General features: G+C 30.7%; 3 protein-coding genes across 4 annotated transcripts in view; 2 read left to right on the top strand and 1 right to left on the bottom strand.

Moving 5' to 3' along the window:
- Positions 1–20128, top strand: part of LOC113400061 (allantoinase-like) — a 153117-nt gene that overhangs the window by 79070 nt on the left and 53919 nt on the right. The gene's annotated exons all lie outside the window — the stretch shown is intronic.
- LOC113400009 (sorting nexin-29-like) lies at positions 1712–7050 on the bottom strand. The gene is made up of 11 exons (XM_026639357.2): positions 6865–7050; positions 6438–6604; positions 5771–5898; positions 5450–5591; positions 5243–5346; positions 3764–4502; positions 3554–3677; positions 3296–3469; positions 3086–3226; positions 2436–2563; positions 1712–1879 (listed from the first exon to the last, which is right to left on the bottom strand). The coding sequence occupies exons 1-11, from the start codon at positions 6865–6867 to the stop codon at positions 1789–1791; spliced, it is 1941 nt and encodes a 646-aa protein (XP_026495142.1). The 5' UTR covers positions 6868–7050; the 3' UTR covers positions 1712–1788.
- Positions 7440–18425, top strand: LOC113399797 (cyclin-dependent kinase 11A). Of its 2 annotated transcripts, XM_026639038.2 has the most exons (12): positions 7440–7774; positions 7901–8053; positions 8190–8890; positions 8973–9197; positions 9478–9694; positions 10202–10379; positions 10571–10753; positions 15935–16079; positions 16157–16278; positions 16400–16624; positions 16775–16993; positions 17288–18425. In XM_026639038.2, the coding sequence occupies exons 1-12, from the start codon at positions 7698–7700 to the stop codon at positions 17492–17494; spliced, it is 2652 nt and encodes an 883-aa protein (XP_026494823.1). In that variant the 5' UTR covers positions 7440–7697; the 3' UTR covers positions 17495–18425. The 2 variants fall into 2 exon arrangements, with proteins under 2 accessions (XP_026494823.1, XP_026494825.1); XM_026639040.2 differs by lacking the exon at positions 7440–7774 and having other exon boundaries at positions 7896–8053; positions 8138–8890.

The raw sequence follows: 20128 nt of genomic DNA, 5'->3' as shown, positions 1-20128 counted from the left end.
TATATTTTTAATTTGTTTAACAGTAAAATATTTTTTTTATTTTTCGGTAATTGCGTATACCATTTGTCCAAAAACGTTCTCTTTATTTATATTTAATAGTATGTATATGACCTTTTATGGAATATTTTTGTATATTCTTCCGTATAAACAGTATGTATATTATCAAAAATATATCGTGAAGCAAAATACACTGATTTCTTTAAAATGTTCACGTAATGATGACCTGCTCACAACGCCGAAGTTGTTTATCTTTCTGTGACGTTTAAAAATAAGAGATGTATCATCTGTAGACAGTTACATGTTGCAAATTTTACTAACAAAATAAGGTAAATCGTTTACGTATATTAAGAAAAGCACAGGTCTTAAAATTGAACCCTGTTGTACATTTATTTGTACCAGAACCCCATTTCATTTTCCGCCGTTAAAAACAACTTTCAAAACTCTCATTAAAGAGGAGGAAATCAATTTTATTGCAGGGCTTTTGATTCCATAGTATTTAAATTTTTTCTAAAAGAATATCATGCCTAACACAACCGAAAACTTTGATAAATCATAAAAACCTACAATAGAATTTTGTGACCTCGATAAAGGATACGCCCGCATTTCGTAAGTAAGACGCTGAATACGTTATTTAACAGGACAGTAGTTTTGTACTGTCGTTATACGTTAAAAAAAAAAAAGAAACATTTGTGTGACAAACGTATAGTTACTTTTAACGGTATAATGAAAAAGGGGTTTATGTCGACGGTTCTTCTTAGGTCTAAGGTATCATAGACAAGTTTGACAACTAATTATTTTTTATATATTTACCTTTTTCATTGTTGGTTATGTAAATGCGACTTATTTTTACATTACCCTTGGTTTTATCACCCCTCTTTTACATGTTAAATATGAAAAATATGTCATGGTACATAATCATGAATCATCAACGCAATAAGTAAAACTAATTTGATCTTAATAATCTATCTCTATGAATTGATTATTGTTAAAGGGTAACATTGCATTTTTTTAAAATACTGTAAACATTTTATATAACTTGAACTAAACTAAAAATACGCTACAATGTATACCGATTGGTGTAGCCGAGGCGTTTTTTTATTCGCGTCACAAATATATACATTTATACAATTGAATTAAAATCATCAATGTCGTTTTAGGTTACTAATAGCTATATGAAACAGTTTAATGCGTATTATGACTAATGATATCACAGATTGTAATGTAAAGTTATAATACGTTGTCAATGTATTTGTATATTTTATGTATGTATATTTTTTTCTAATGAATGAAGTATGATAAATATACGTTGGAAATTACTAACAGTAATCAGTTGGATTTTCAATTATAAATAAGTATTTGTATACTTTAAAGTTGAATATAATGTAATGCACTATACGGTGCCACAGTTATAACTAATGTTGTGGTTATTTATTATGAAAAAAAATTAGTGTCAATTGAAATCGCTAAAAGTTAAGTATTAAAATAACTTAACGAAAAATCAAGAATACATTTTTGTCTATCACAATAATCGAAATGACATGTTGTTTAAATTTTTTATACATACATATTCATAAATATCTACACTACTGACAATATCTATGTCTAGGTCAACTTTAGAATGACGTAAAAGAGTAACTCTTTATGTTATTATATATTATTATTGCTTTACTTTTAACAAATGAAATAAAATATCGGTGTTTTACTATAATGAGTCAATATTGTGATCGTTGTCTATTTTTGGGTAAAATCATTTTTTAAATATATAATATCTAGTCGCTAATACTAACATCAAAGTTCATCAAAAGTGCATGCAGAATCGTTGGATTGTTGACGCGTGAGTGTGTTGTTAAAGCCATTTTCTTTCACAGTAGATGATGTTCTGAAACGAGAAATAATATATATTTTAATGCAAGATGTATTATTGTGTTAATGGCTATTTAGACTTATTGTACAGGGCCGGACCGTAAGTATAGGGGGCCCTGGGCTAACACTACTTAGGAGCCCACCTAAGACATATCTGAACGTAGACTTGAATTAAATTAATTGAAAGGGTTTTGTTAATTGCAGGACTCGCAGGGCTGCAAACAATACGATCGGTTTAATTTAATAAAGGTATGGATTCTTTCGCATTATCGTCTTTTTTTAACTTTGACTTGACTTAGCTGGGGGCCCCTGGAATATAAGGGGCCCTGGGCTGAAGTCAAAAAGCCATATGGTAGATCCGGCCCTGTTATTTTATATTATTTTAATCTATAATAAACCCCCTATTATATCAATTAACGTAGAGTAATGAATGTTTCTTTTTTCTTTCTTATAATATCATATATGAAAAGGGGTGACACTTATCACGACAAATATATATGTAAATATATAAGTTTGTTTTGCTCGCGGAACCGAATTGTAGAACTACTAGTATAATCAAGTTAAAAGCTAACCCGAAGAATGGCAGCAAAGTAATGAGCTGAGCGCGGCTGGTGCACTCGCGCAGCTCGGGGAGCGTCAGCAGCGCGTGGCGCAAGTACGCCTGCAGCGCCGCGCGCCGCGCCGACACCACGCGCGCGTCCTGCGCCCACACGCTCGCATCACTCGTTATACACGACTTGGCAATTACATCGGCGATGCCAGCCCCTACGGATCGTCCCCGGCTAGGACCGACTTCAAATTCCCTTAATTTAAGATAAATGTCAAAAATCCTCTAAAGATTTTATTCTACGCCCTGTTTGAGCGGTCATTTCAAATATAAGTAAAAAAATTAAACAATTTTAATTTTTTTATTCCTTAACTTAGTTAAGTTTTTGTTAACTTTAATTTGCTTACATTTTTCTTCTGCACTTATGCCTCATATTTTTTTTCCGTAAGTTATTTTTAGATTTTTATACATTTCTCTTGTTAATTTTACATTTAATACGCCAACATCCTTGGGACTTACCCTGGCCCACTCACCCTTTAATCTGGCACTGATTAATACACAGCATTGCTGTTTGGCAGAAGAATATCTGATGGCTGACTTAACGGTTTTACACAATGCCCTACAGCCAAGTAACATTACAACACTATTTACTTATTAAGTCTATACAGATCTTACCCGTTTGTGTAAAGTTTTTTTTGGTGGAAATTTATAATTTGCTATATCAGGATGGCATTTTTTGAGTTGTGTGTGTAATTCATAAAACTTTGCATATCTGTGATAGACGTTCCATTCCTCTTGCCCAATTTTTAGAAAAACCTGTAAATTAAATTAAATTACCTGATTATGTTTTAGTAATTTAAGAAATGTATTGGGATATTATATTACCTGATAAACATGATAAGACTGAGTTTTCTTTCCGACTAAGAATGCACTGGGAATGTAAACTTTCACATTTGACTCTGGTAATTCTAGTATTTCGAGACCAGAATTCTCTAGATCTTGTAGCTTTCTTTGTAAATGCTGATTGAACTCCATTAATTCAGCGTGCATTTCCGCTACCTGGAAGTATTTAAAACAATCAAAATTATTATTGATGTATTGAGCAAAATAAAATATGAATATTAAGCAAATCTCATATAATACCTGAACTAGTTTTTTCTCATATTGATTAATTTCTTCATCATGACTATTATTCGTTTTTAACGCTTTGCCCATTTCCACTGCAGACATATAGCTTCTTAACTGCTCCTTTAATCTATCATTTTCTCTGCAAATTAAAGAAGTAAATTTAAATAATCAATATCTCTGTCATAATATGATACTGCTATTCATTTTAATTTTATTAGAACCTACTTGCTTAGATCTAGAACAACTTTTTCTAGCTTATTTATTTTCTCTTTACTTGATATTTCAAATTGGTTGTATTTGAGTTGTAAATTCATGAACTCTTTCTCCCTGTTTTCTAAGACTGAACTAAGACTTTTCTCATCTGGGACACTTTCATCTTCAGTGAAGCAAAGCTCTAAGCACGATGTGCTTCCGTCAATGCTACCCGCCACCTCTTCGCTATCACTCTCTGATATTTTAAGACAATTGACACTCAAATCAGACATATCATCTTTAACAATAACATTCTTGTCTATGCTATTTTGAGAGCTCGAAAATATTTCTTTGGCACTTTCAGATAACTTAGATAGTATTTGCAAAGGGTTGTCCATTGATTTTACACTGTCAGGAAAAAAATGTCTTAGACTACTCTTGTAATCTGAGCTAGTTGGTTCACTAAGAGAAACTACTTTCGGCGTAACTTTAGGATCCGGAGAATTGAGGCAAGTCGCTGGTGCACTATTCCAGGAGCACTCACTTGAATTATCTTTGGGTTCAATGGAGTTTTTTGGCTTAATGACATTTTTTTCTTCATCTTTATCAAAAGATATTACTTGGCGTATTGGTTTTCGTTTTGAATTACCAGATGTCTTAATAGGTGTGGGTAGTGGTATAACAAGTTCAGATTTATTTATTGGATTTAATTGTTGTGATTCATTGAGTTCTGCTCTGTCAATTGATAATGCAAACAAAACAGATGATAAGCCTGTAAAACAGTATAAGTGAATTATTATCACAGAATTATTTCACTATTTAACTAATACTAGCAAACCGCCCCGGCTTCGCACGGGTGCAATGCTGATACTAAATATATTACAGAATGTTAAGACATTCTTTAGACGTAAGCAACGTTCACAGCTTTTATGTCATTAGAAAAAGCATTCCACTATGTCCCTGCATTTTAAATGTGACATCTTCAAAAATATTCATTTAAATTTCATGCTGCAAGGGGTCATATTGATCTATATTATACGCATAATGTATTTAAGGTACTTAATTAGATAAGGATTAATGCTGTATTGCTTAAAATTACTTCGAAAATAAGCCATTATTTCTCATAAAAAGTAAAGGATAAAAAATGGTTATTATGGGTTATCCCTAAGAGTTAGACATATACCATCACGGACTTTTTTGAAGACCTTTTTGAGGTGTACAGTACTGTTGTACAATATTTTGATCTATCTCGTAGGGTTCAGCCAGCATTTGCAAAGTAAGCGCAAAAAATGTGTTCATTTACCACATCACTTTAAAACCCCTAAAATTATAAGTGTTTCTGTACTATATTGTGCATATATTATACATAAACCTTCTTCTTGAATCTATCTATCTATTAAAAAAAACCTCATCAAAAGCTGTTGTGTAGTTTTAAAGATCTAAGCATTCATAGGGACAGACAGCAATAAGCGACTTTGTTTTATACTATGTAATGATGATACAATATTTTACCTGCTGCTACACTAGGAAGCAAACTTGCTTCCTGGGTACGAACAAATGCACCTTCATCGTAATATTCAATTAGCAGCCCATGTGAAACCCAACTTTGTAAATATCTGTGAAAAATATTATGATGTAAAAATTAAAGCCTATGTATATATTATACAACACATATAATTATATATATATTAAACATTAAGAAATGTTTTCCAGAAGTACCTTTCTAAAGATCTTTCATTTAAAGAGGCTCGTAGAAAAGCTCTGAAGTACCCCAATGGAGTGTTAATATTAGATAGTATTTTGAACCTTTCTTTCTCATGTTTTGTAAGATGAAGACAACAATAACTCCACAAAGAATTTCCTAGTAAAAACAGAGATAAATTATAACTAAATGTTAATTGCAAATTAATTAACTTTAATGATATTATGTTATAAACACATGCATACCCTTTATTTAATTAAATTAGAATATGAAGCTTATTCTCACAATTTAGGATTTTGAAAGCTATACCTAAAGTTTACTTTAAAATTAGTACTTACCAATGTTAACAATATTAAAAGTTAAATTGAAACCAGCAGCTACAAAATTTTGTATAGCTGAATTTGAAAGATTTGTCTTCAGCCCATGACTAAGAACTTTTTCCCATTTTTCACACAGGTTTAAAATTCTGTAAATTAAGCTATAATTTAAAATATACCCACAGTAGAACCTCGATTATGCGAACACTTAATTACACAAATGCTGACTTGATTTATGGGCATGCTTAATTAATTGAATTATCCAAATGTTGGTGTGTTGCAGCCGTTTCCCAAGTAAGAATTCATAATTTTATAAAATAATTATTTGAAAATGGCATTTAACTTTTTTTAGATGTTTTTTAGGTGGTTAATATAACAACATTTCATATTTTGTATTTTAATATGTATGTCAAATTTTAATAGTCTGTACTGTTTTTAATGTGAAAAGACTTTCTTTTTTTCCTATCTTGTTCCAAGGTACCCACATATAGATTATACGAACTTTCAATTATTTGAACTAGTCTCTGCCCCAATTTGGATAATCAAGTGATCTTTTATTGAGTAATAATAATGTTGGCTAAATAAGTAACAAATTAAGCCAATACAAGAATATACTTATTGTATTGGCTTAATTTATATAATAAAAATAATTATAATTAATACATTACATACACTGAATTGGCTGTACCTTATATCATCTTCTGTAGCCAATTCAGATCTTCCCCCAAAACGATTCTGGCAGTTTTCAACACATGATTGTAGTTCAGTGAAAGTAATTCTTCCATTGTCTATCCTTTTTTTAATTTCATCCTTATTGTCTATTGCGTTAGCTAGAGTGTTTAAAAGTTTGTTATTCTGGAAATCAAACTTAAAAATTAGTCCCAAATTGCTTACCGCGACTCTTTGTTTAAGAAATTTAAAATAACATTCAATTGTGTATTTCATTTGATAATACCATTCAAGTGTTTTCTTTTTATTTCAGAATTTCCATAATTGGCTTATACATATCAATTAATAATTATGTAGTAAAATACATTAAAGATTATATTAGAATAAAACTATTGTGAGGCATCTTTGGTAATTTCACTAGACCTTAGTTTTGCTTTGATACATACCATTATTCATTTGAACGTATTATATAAGAATTATATTTATGAAAATATCGGTTATAAGTAAATCTAGAACTTGAGTAAATAATTCAGTTCCTATGGTTATTTATTTATTATGTATACGATACACAAGTCAAAAATTGGCAATTTGCAAATCGTAAAAAATGACATAATGACTTATACTGTGAACATCAACACTAGAAACAATTGACATTCAAATAGTCTTGCCAAAAAAGAATATAGTAATTTTGTCTTGCTAGACTTTATTTTAATGACTATATAAATTCTTAATATTGATCACTAATTGTAGTCCCTTCATATGTTTTATATTTATTTGAACATTTGTAAATTATTAGATACCTCAAATAAATTAATATGCAAGTTTCTGTATTTCTTACTAATTTGAATGATTTAGAAGGAAATTTATATTAAATTTGAAATCAAACGCAATAATCAATGTACTAAATAATAATCTATGATCAATACATATTGAAAATATTGATTGTGAATATACAATTATGATATTTTTGTTTACTCATTCGGTAATCGTTCTATTTCTTATTTCGTTGATCGTTCATTCACATTTCCGTCCGTCATGGCAAAATAACAAAATGGCGTTTGAGCTTGTCTAAAGTTTAATTGTACCTATTGAGTAGCATTTTACTTTTTCAGTTCATTAAATCGGTAACAATTTGTGGTACATTCAATTTGATATCTTATACATTATTATTAAACAATAACATTGATTTGCAACGAAATAGCATTGTAGTGATTCATAAAACTGTATATTGGTTCGTGTTCCTTTCTGGTTCATTAGAGTGAAATTGTATAGTTGAACCATGAGTAATTACGAAGATGATCAAAGTGAGGATGGTGAACTAGCTCGAAGTCCTGTTCAGGATGAAATGGATTTTAGGTGAGTAATCTACTTTTGAATTGCTATTATTGATATACATTTATTAGTATTATGTTCAAGGTAGGTTATATTGATCCAGTGATTGAGCGTTTTAAGTAATGTATTTTGTCATGTCAAATATTTTAGTTTATCTGATGAAGATCGGGACAACGCTGATTCTTTAGTTATCAAACCACCACAAGCGGTGATTCGATCTCATCGAGACAAAAGAAGTCACAAGCGAACAGCGAAAGACAGATATAAGGAAAGTGTAAGAAAGGAAAAAAAACATCTTTACAGGTTAGTTTATTAACATTGACTTTGATTACTAAAACTATTGCATCTATTTATATCTTTTTATTAATATTGATCATATTATTTAAGGTCTGACTCATTGCTCTGGGGGTGTACAACAAAATAATTATTTTTTCAACAGGGATCGTGATAAGTCGGAAAAAACAAAACGTGAATTTAGTAAAACTTTAGAACGGGAAGAAATGCCTAAAGATTACTATAGGGAGAAGCAATACTACAGGGAAAAAGAAGCATACCGGGAAAAAGATGTGCGGGAAAAAGAAATTTACAGAGAGAGGGAGATTAGAGATAAGGATATATATAGAGAGAAGGATGTTTATCGAGAAAAAGAACTTTATAGGGAAAGAGAACATTATAGAGAACGTGAGATGTATCGGGATAATGCATCTTACAGAGAGAGTGGTAGACCCAAAGAAGCATATCGAGAAAAAGAAATGTATAAAGAAAAAGACATGCAAAGAGAACGTGAAATGTATGTAAATCGTGATCGTCAATACAAATATTCAGAAAATGATAGAAAACGTATGGAAACTGATAGAATAGAATCTAGGTTAAGAATGTTGTCTGAAGAAGGAAGGACACAAAATAATGAAAAAGAGAATAGAGATAAAACTTCTGGTGACAAGGAACTGGAAGATTTAAGAACTAGGCTACTTAGTAAAAGAATATCAAAAGAGTTACAAAGTCAAGAAACAAAAAAACATAGTGACTTTGAAAAAGAAACAAAAAAGCATATGGATTATGAAAGAGAAAAAAATTCAGATCGTTATGTATCTCTGGACAAACATCAGCAAGAAAGAAGAAAGAGATTACTAGAAGCCGGTAAAAATTATTTATATAATGTCTTTGGTTGAAGTTAAATAGTAATTTGATTTTATATAAATATATTTGTTTTTAATTTTAGAACGAGAAATGGTGAAAAGAAAGCATGAGTCTCGGGTTGAGTTAGAGGCTAGGCGTGAAGAGCGTCGGCGTCGTGGTAAGAAAAGATCTGTTTCGCCTGAAGAGATGACGAGTAAGAAAAATAAAACAGAACATTCACCTACATGTGATGATTCAGTTGTGACATTGTCGGATGCCAGCGACATGGAAATGAAGAGTGTTTCACCCCATTCAGAACCAGAAGAAGGTAAACCAAAATTTTTTATGATTAATCAAATTATTGCTCTACTGTGAAGGAAAAAGTGCCATTCCCATTTTCTCTGACAGAGCAACATTGCTCTGTCTACCAGACTACATAGTCTATATTGCTCAATGGACTCTCCATATCTCCACCTCCTCCATATTTAAAATTATTAGTACAGCCAAAACACAAAAAAAATGTAGGTGCTCAGAGATAAGTCTGGTTTTGTGGTCAGTACAATTAAATGAGTTTGATGTACTAAATGAAGACTTGTAAAAATTTACAGGTGAACATACTAACACAGAAACAGAAGAAGAAAGTTCTGACACAGAAACTGAGTCAGATAGAGATTCAAAGTCAGAAGTTGATAACAGAGAAGAGAAATCGGAGAAAGATGATGAGTTAGAAATTATTAATGAAAAAGAGCAATCTAATCAAAATTCTAAGTCACCAGTTTTATTAAAATCAAATAATCCGAGTCCATCTTCACATGGATCAGTAAGGTAAAAATATTTCCTTTAAGTGGTTATAATATTTATAATTAACAGAAAACAAGATGAGGAAAGTTACACATTCTTAATTTTTTTGAAATAATAACTTCTTATAAACTACTTCGTTCCGTAACGCGTGACGGCGCCAGTCAATTTTTGACAGATGGAACTAGTGACTGTGATTGGTTTAAGTTATCACTTCTGTCGGGCATCTCGAGACAGATAATTTTTTTTTTTTATTTACAATTTTGTTATGAAATATCAAACTAATCTAAAAATACATATAATCTTAACTAGACTAAATACAATATTTTTGATTCACGTCAAATAATACTTAACTCCTTTAAATATCATGTAATAAAAATAAAGAAACTTTTGTTTGATTATTGTCTAGTGGGAAAAAACCTTATTAAAGTAGCAGTTCATGTAATAATGCTAAAATTGAATTAAAATCTTTAATAAAATGTATATTTTCTACTTTATATAGTATAGTTTATATGTAAGTTCCATTAATTAAAGGTCAAGATCACACTCAAGATCAAAGAGTAGAAGTCGTTCACATTCCTTTTCACCTCCTCCTCCTGGAGAAAATGGAAAACCTCCTGCTGAAGAAGAAAAACCTCAAGAGGATGATGAAGAAGTGAGGTTGAGAGAAGAAGCTATGAATGCCCTACCACCTTACTTTCCTGCATTACAGGTAAAACCTCTCATTATTGGTACTTTATTTTAAAACCAAAAGTGCAGTTTATGAAATAATATAATGTAATCAATTAATCAACATACTGGATCAACCCAATTTCTGTAAGTTAAAAAATATATAACCTATTTTCAATAGGTATTGTCAGGTTTTTTTTATTAACAACTGAAATAATAAACTTAATTTTATAGGGCTGTCGATCAGTTGAAGAGTTTCAATGCCTCAACCGAATTGAGGAAGGCACTTATGGAGTTGTTTACAGAGCACGTGATAAAACAACAGAGGAAATAGTTGCTCTGAAACGTCTTAAAATGGAAAAGGAGAAGGAAGGATTTCCTATTACCTCATTGAGAGAAATCAATACATTGCTTAAGGTAGGATCACAATTCAATTTTTTATTATTCTTAGCTCATTCGAGCCATCGTAATGCAACAGTGCTCACTTTTTGAAGGTATACAAAATTGATTTTCTTTTCTCTTTTTTTACCCATGCAGCTTTTATGAGCCATGAGTTGCAGTGCACTCGATGGCTCTCTTGCGAAATTCACAAAATTAATGCCTTGTATTTTATTCCTACAGGCCCGGCACCTCTTACCTGAAGAGGGTTGTGCTAGAGGTGTGACCCAATTGCAAGGGTTAACAACTTCGATACACGGGCGGGCCTAAGTATCTTATAAGGAATTTATTCCAGGGGAAAATCCTCAAATGCTCTCTCCAACAAAACAAATATTCACTGAAAAGTAATTTTCTTCTCATAATATATCCCCTATTTTATGAACATCGAAAGTTTCTGAAATGGCTATACAAAAATAATTATTTATATCATCGAGATAATATAGAAACAACAACGTCGACCATCGTGAACAAAGGTAAATTCATAGAAATTAAAGTGAAATAATATTTCGTGCATATAAAGAAGAAGTACAAGTTTATGTAAAAAATGAATAAACGACTATTAATAAATTAAGTAAGATATTTTAAAAGCATGACGATTTCAGTACTTATAGCAATTTTTTTATAAAAGTAATCAAATAGAAATAAGTCGTCACATAATGTCAGAATGTCGAGACACATTAGGAATATAAAATCCTATATGATTAAATGTTTGTTTTGACTTGTTTTAAAAGAAACATTTCTGTTTTAGAATTAGTTTTGTATAGTAGTGAATTCGATTTAGTTAAGTTACTCTTATTTAGTAATATTTAATTTAAGTATGAAAATAAGATTTCAAATCTCATTTATAAGCATTTTTGGTAATTGTTTCTGGTTCTTGAACTATTTTTTTTTATTATCCGTATTTTTCACATTTCGGAGATCTAATACTCGAAAACCATAGGCTTTTGAATCTCGCAATTAATATAAAGCAACAAGTATTAATATTGGAATATAAGGAAAATATAGCTTTTCCCGGTAACTTCCTAGAAGTTCACGAGGACTCTTTGTCCTTTAATTTTAATTGCAAAGGAATTTTACTCAATCGAATTAATTGTATTTTTACGTGCCTGTGAACTTCTTTGCAACTTCCATAAAGCACGTCAAATATATTCATTTAGTTTCTAATTAATATTTGGATTAACGAAAGCCTCAACGTTTTATATACATTGTTTTTCAAACTATGTCAATATGTTAGACGACCTCCGTGGTCGAGTAGTGTGTACACCGGTTTTCATGGGTACGCCACTCCGAGGTGCCGGGTTCGATACCCGGCCGAGTCGATCTAAAAAAAGTTCATTAGTTTTCTATGTTGTCTTGGGTCTATGTGTTTGTGGTACCGTCGTTACTTCTGATTTTCAATAACACAACTACTTACATTGGGATCAGAGTAATGTATATGACGTTGCCCAATATTTATTTATTATTTATATTAGATGCTTAGATTTCTTTGGACAAAGAAATTAGTTTCATGCTATTATAATATTAACATATATGTGCTAAAGTCAATTTTAAGGGCTTTTTTATATTTCTAAAATGTTAAGTCAACAATCTGTGCTTAGAATTTGGAATATAATAGTTTCTAAATATGAGGTAAAATCAAACGATTACTAAAAATCTATACCAAATGACATTATTTAATATATAAATTGGTATAAAAAAACTATAGCCTATATTTTGTAAATTTTGCTATTTTGCAAATCTTGTGTCTATTTTGAAATTTTCTTTTTTATTGATTTTATAAATGAATTGTTTGTATATACTGTAATTGATATTTTTTAAGAATCAAACAATATATTTTTTAAAAGGATATATTTTTTTTAAATGTAATTTAAAAAGAATTGGTAATTTTAACAAATAGATAGTATAGATTCTGGAGGTTATATACGCGAGTATTATAAAGTTAAAAGTAAGAGTAGTTCCCTGACAATTTAATTTTAGGAAATGTGCAACTTAACAGTTCTTCACTACAACTATTAAATTAAAATACGTTTTAAATATTTGAACCTAAAATTCACTGCTTTAAATTTATTTGAATCCTGCAATATGATGATAATCAGAATATAAGACCAAGCCTACTTAAATACAGAACTTAATGATTTGTCTGTTTTTACTTTAACTCATCTCAACTAAACCACATAACCTATATTTATGTAATTGTGAAGGTGTGAATTGTGAATTGTGAAAATTTAGCATTTTAAATATTTTCTATGTATCCTATTTCGGTTCCAATATTTATTTATACTAGTTTTCAGTGTCAGGTGATAGGTATATAAGAAGTAGTCCAAATTTCATCCTATTCGGTTCAGTGGTTTGGTGCAATAGACAGAGTTACTTTCGCAATTATAATATTAGCATAGATAATATTTCTTCAAGTGGTGTATATATTTTTGAAGTTATTGTCATCTTTGTCATGAAGTAACTAGATAAAACTTTGTACTAGTGGTATCTCAGGTAAAGTTTATGAATAAGTCATGCTTTTAAAATAGACTACATAAATGCAATATCTAATTTAATGTTTGCATTTATTAAAATGGTCTACAAGGTGAAACTAATATAAAGTATAAACTCACAAGTGCTCAAATTCTAAAATTTACATAGTTTCAAAACATATCAAATTTCATGAAATGATGGTATTTATTTAAGTGGTCCTAATGTAAATAAATATTGTCTATATAATTAATTACAGTTTTTTTCTGGTTATGTTATATCTAGTTAAATATATACATATTGTTTTACTACTGAACATCACCAAAGTTTTCTTCCAAAAATATTGTACTGTGTGTTGTTAAAAATGTCATTTTGTGTTAAAAATTGAGCTATAAAGATATGCGATTTTAGTGGTGACAGTAGTGACTATTATACCTTTTCGACCATTTTAAATTATGTTTTTAATATTAATAAAAGTAACAAATTATGAAATGTTATATTGAAATACTGTCAAAATCAGTTTGATTAATTTCTGCACATGTCATATAATTAAGGCAAGTTAACAATATGAAGTATAAACAAATATATGTATTAGTGTTTTAAAGGAACAATAAAAATAGACCCAACAAATAATTTTTGAGATTTTTGTAACATTTGACTGAAAGGTTAACATATTTTATTATTTTTCAGTAAATAAGTGTATTGCGCAACAGTTCATCGGTATTTAAGTGAATTATCGACAATCTGTCTTCGTGCACTTCCATCGGTACGGTTAAAATGTGTTACTGCGCCTATTATTATGTAGCATCCTCTATCAAACAATTGAGACAGACATAAGCGACTCTCTTTTGTTGTATTATCACAATGTGTTTTATGAAGTAAAATGTATTTTGGTTATATTAAAATTACATATTTTGTTTATAGATTGAGTAAAAAATTAAATTAATGATTATGTTGATGCTCTAAATAATCAAGACCACCTTATATATTTTTCTACAGGTGGTCTTTTAGTACTAGGTTCTAGGACTTTTCACCTAAGCTTATTCTTCGAAAAATTTACACTCTTTAAGATATCTTCAGAAATTATATTTCTAATTTGAGATTAAATTAATTATATCAACATTAATTTATATTAAAAGTAGTTTAAATTTATAGAAAAAAATCCTTAATCTTTAGCAGGTAACTTTATCAGTAGCAAGTGTTGGGTCTATTTTAAAGTAATAATATTGAAAATTTTTACATAATAAACTGATTTTGATTCTATTGTATTATATTGTTTCTATTTAGTTTAAAAAAAGTTTTAAATGTTATTTAGTGAATATAAGAAAAGGTTATTTTGTATTGCCATATCAGAACTAACAATGTTCATATAGTCAAATTTGCAAAGCCACAGATAATTCAATATTTTAATGTTTCTGAGAATTCAAGGTTATTAATTTTGTGTATTTTTTTAAACGTATTCTTATTGGATACCCTGATATTTTATTTTATATATATATATATATATATATATATATTTATTTTGATAAGTAATTAAGACTCCTGTGTAAGTTGATTTTTAATGTATTACTTAAATCGTTTCTGCCTAAGAAGTAAGAATTCATTGAAAAGTTTATAGAATTCGAAGTACTTATGAGATGGTTAAAATTTATATTATATATTTTTAATAGTGTACTCGTAAGTATGGGTTCTTGTTTTTGTCACATTATAAATGTGCATTAATCTTAAGGGAAACAATTTAAGTTAAATTAATTATAAAACAGGCTTAACATCTGATTCGCTATGTTATGATTGGGGTTTAACAATACAAAAATCTTAATTTAAATAAGTGACTAATTTAGCATTTATTTGGATAATATCTATTTCTCCAGCAGTTTGGAGTATTGATATGGAGTTGAGTGCTTACTGCAGAATATAATTAAGATTTTTTATTGAAATTTATAATATGGTATAACGTGATTTATGATATTCTTGATTGAGGAATCTTTAGGAAGCAATCTCTAAATTGTTATTCTAAATAGTCTTTATTTTAGTCTGGGACGCTTTTGTTTGCGTAATTTAATATACAATGTAGATTTATTCACTGATCAAGTTCCAGTTTCTTTTAGTGCGCCTTTATAATATGTATTTTTATATATGTATTTGTTATATTTTATTTTATAGAAATATAACAAATGAAATAAAATATAACATTGAATTTGATTAACGTAAGTAAATGAAGAGTTACTGGATTGATATATTTAATACAAGTAATAGTACCATTGTCAAAATTACATTCGTTTTGCTTGTCGTTTTTTGGTTTATATTTTCATGTATATTTTGGTCAATTTTACGAAACTGCATGTTAATATTGGGTAGTTAACCAATATTATTACATTATTATCGCTGTATTTTAATAATTACCATATTAAGATACAGTGATCAAAAGCGGCCCAAAATATATTAATTGTTTTGTTATGACAAAATATATCCGTGAAATATTGATTTTGTTTCATCTATTTATAAATATTGAAATAGGTGGATTTTCAGTCGCATGTTTTTATTAAATTAAGCTAATTATTTTTCTTATAAATCTTACAATGGTGAAGCAGGTATCATTAGGCAGCGCATCGTTGGATCTGTCATGACTCTTCCATGTAAGTGTCATAGTCACCTTAGTACTAACAAGACGCACATCCTATTCGCTTGTTGCAGGGCCAACATCCAAACATCGTAACCGTGCGTGAGATCGTGGTCGGCTCGAACATGGACAAGATATTTATAGTTATGGACTACGTCGAGCATGATCTCAAGAGTCTGATGGAAACTATGAGGGCAAAAAAACAAGTGTTTTTACCTGGTAATTATTGTTAATATTTATAGATTTATAGGAAAGGGCAACCATAACGGCTACCTTAAAATTGTTGCTATTTTCAGGCGAGGTCAAATGTTTAATGACGCAGTTATTGAAGGCGGTCCATCATCTTCACGACAATTGGATTTTGCACAGGGATCTAAAGACCAGCAATCTCTTGCTTTCACATAAGGGAATATTGAAGGTAGTGATTTAATTTTTTTTTAAGTGATATAATGTCGTCAATGATATCCTCGAAACGTTAAACTATCTCGCTAAAATGATAACAAATCCGACGAACTAATAATAAGACGTCTGCTACCCAGGTGGGCGACTTCGGGCTGGCGCGCGAGTACGGCTCGCCGCTGCGCCAGTACACGCCCATCGTGGTGACGCTGTGGTACCGCGCGCCCGAGCTGCTGCTGTGCTGCAAGGAGTACTCCACGCCCATCGACATGTGGAGCGTCGGCTGCATATTCGCGGAGTTCATCACGATGAATCCGCTGTTTCCTGGGAAGTCGGAAGTCGACCAGCTGAATAGGATTTTTAAAGTGAGATTGATTTGTTTTCATGCCTTAGTTGCAAGTACTGATAAGTTTTAGGGGTGACTAAAATACTGGTATCTGTTAGTTTTAGTTAGTACTTCGGTTAATATTCTTATAGGGTGTTTGATCGTTTTTAATACGTGTCTTATTTTTTAGGATTTAGGTACTCCTTCGGAGCTACTCTGGCCGGGGTACAAGGAGTTGCCCGCTGTACAGAAGATGACGTTTGCAGAGCATCCTTCGGGTGGATTGCGTCAGCGAATCGGTTCCGATTTACTATCCGAAACTGGACATACGTTACTTCAAGGATTCTTAACTTATAACCCTGCTAGGAGATTTACAGCCGATGCTGCTCTGGAACACGGATATTTTAAGGTTTGTTTATATTTATTTTTAGTATTATAATAAAGAGAGAATTAATTATTCTCTTATAATTTGGGCAAACAATATGGTACAATTTATATTTTATACAAATATTCATTTGTTTTTATTACTGTCCATGAATCTTACAGCACAGATAGATGAAACTTTGAATCCAAAAAAATATGTTAGAAAGTGTGTGACTTTTTTTATTTTATGAGCAATTTACAGCAATCAATCACTTTTATACTTTTTCAATCTTTTTTAACAATATTGATTGTCACTACTGTATTTCTAACGTATATTCAGGAGCATCCCGTGGCGATCGAGCCCGCGATGTTCCCCACGTGGCCCGCCAAGTCGGAGGGCAACCGGCGCACCACGCACAGCCCCAAGCCGCCCGCCGGCGGCGCCGCCTACGCGCAGTTCGCGCGTGCGGACACCGACGAGTCGCTCGGCTTCCACGTGCAGAACCGCTCGCTCAACGTCGCACCGGGTTTCTCGCTCAAGTTCTAGCATCATGTTACTAGTTTTAGCGAAGTCTATTTATGTTTGCACGAAAGAACAAGAGGTCCCGCTCCGATTGTTAAGTTCATGATTAATTCCACGAGTATTGTTGTGTTTTCGTGATCGTATGAGAGAAAAAATTATTTAGTGTTGTCACTGAATTAAATTAGTTAATGATGTTATAATCTATGACTCAATCATAATTTATAATATGATTTTTATTGGAGCACTATAAAAGATAATCTATGGTATGACTACATATTGCAGACATATCATTACGACTACCTTTTTGTGTGTGTGTGAATGCAGAATATTCAAAATCTATTTTTTGCCGTAAACCGACATAAACCGGTAGTTAATTTTGTTTAAAAGATAATTTAATAACTTATACTAATTCAAAAGGTCGGAAGCCATACAAACGAAACATGACCATTGGTTTAATTGGCAATCCTAAGTGATATTTAAGGGGTCTTTCAAACAATTCTTTAAATCCTCGCTAAAATTAAAGCAAGCAATTGAAACTACTAAAATGTGTTCATTTCTTACAATATACAAGTATTTGAATGTTATATAAACTTTTGTAATGACAATGTATGTAGCCTGTACCATTCGCTGTAAGGTGCAATCAATTTGGATTTATTATTTGTAATATTAGCTCATAAAAATATCAACATAAAAAAACTTGAAAAAAAATATTGATATGCATGTAACGCTATAATTTAGTCATCTAAATTAAAAGTAAAACAATATCTAATACGAGAGCTAATTAATATTAGAAGTTCAAGTTGTAATTGTTTGCAAAATAATTTTAAATACGTAATATGCTACTCAATCATCTGAGAATATTGTAAAAATGAATTTCTAAAATAACTATTTTCATATTTTGGAAACAGTATGTAACTTAAAAAGAAACTAAATGTTTTATGTAATTAGTAACAAATGTAAATATTCTTTAAACCAAATAGTGTACCTGTGAAAGGGTAACATTAGTTTTAGAAATAATATGGTACAATATATGTTTTGACAAAAAAAAAATATTTTTATTTTTATAGTCCCTCACAATATAAAATTAGATAAAATCGTTTCAAGTAAGATGTGATACATTTTGATATTCCAAAACATTAACGGCCGGCTTCAATTAAACCCTTCGGTAGACCCAGAAGGGAATTGATCAAGTCTCCGTTACGTTTGATCGTTTGATACTTAGTGTCGATTAAAGCATTCGTTTCTATCAATATTTTTCCATTGATGCCTCCATTGTACGCGTCTATCATAGAATGGATGTGTCGAACGTACTGAAAAGAGAAAAAAATATTAATACTTTTCACTGTTATATGCGTTTAATGTATACATGTACAATGTACATAGTATTGTACATATTAGAATCACTTTTTCTTATATAGGTGTATCTTAGTGGAAAAAATGTAACATTTTTTATAAATATGATTCATGATCTACAATTTTATCTAACCTATTTTATTACAAAACTAACCATATCGCTAAAAAAAGGGTGTTCGTTGTATAAAATCTACTGGAAACATGGGATTGATACGGCTTTCGGTAACCCCTTACTCTATCCTAGTTATGTCCCTAGTGGGAATATTAATTTTTAGCTTCTTGGGAATTTATGCAAGGCTAAATGTCTGTTTCGATCGGATGGACTAAACTTCTAATTGATTATCTTTTATTAATAAGAATACTATTGGGTCACCCGCGAAATTTCGCGTTTATTTAATAATTTTCATAGGAATTTCCAAACCTATGACAGGTCTTGTTTTGATTATATTTTACTCTAAACTGCAAATCACTCACATTTGGCGCCAATATGATACTTTTTTTAAATGAATTTTTGAATGTCAAATACCATTTATATTAGTTCAGTTAGAATTCGAGTATATCTATACATATAATAAAATTGGAGTGTCTGTTTGTAATATTAAAATAACCGCGTTTTACTAAATGCATATGTATGTATATACGGTACATATACCTAAATAACATTTTTTACAATTTTTGTCTGTCTGTCTGTCGGCTGGCCGATTTTGACAGGACTTTCACTGGCAGATAGCTGGTGTAATAAGGAGTAACTTACGCTACTTTTATTTCAGAATTATATGTAAAATAATAATAAAGTCACGTTTTATTATTAAATTCAAATGCGCACGAAGTCGCGGGCACAGCTAGTTGATAATAATTTACTTTAATTTAATTAGAATAAACTTTCACAATTTACAGCTAAAATATTTTTATTTGAATTAAATTCATTTAATAATAATTTGTTTAATAAATGGTCAATGCCATTGCATTGGTCCATCATGCTGCTAGCTGTTGTTGTCAATTTTTATCTTGAGTGAGTTTTTAGAACCGACTCGAGATATTGCAACATGTATTTGACCGTATAAGAAGACGGAGCTCGCCAACAACGGAAATGCCAACTGGCTGGAAATTAGCGACGCTTCAGAAGGCCTAGCTTCACGTTGAAGTTGCGAGGTGGAAGTCCTGACACGTTGAGGCTGTTCAAAAATTCAATTGGGTATAGGGTTTGTTCTGCAAAATCGTCCGTGACAACAGAGTCGATGCTTTTTTAGCTGCGACTGACCTAGTAGTTTCTCTTGGACCTTTTGATTGACTTGATTGCAGTGA

Source organism: Vanessa tameamea, chromosome 8 (assembly GCF_037043105.1).
Source record: "Vanessa tameamea isolate UH-Manoa-2023 chromosome 8, ilVanTame1 primary haplotype, whole genome shotgun sequence".
NCBI classification, from domain to species: domain Eukaryota; kingdom Metazoa; phylum Arthropoda; class Insecta; order Lepidoptera; family Nymphalidae; genus Vanessa; species Vanessa tameamea.
Note: the sequence above shows the minus strand (reverse complement) of the source record. Positions and strands in the feature narration are given on the sequence as shown.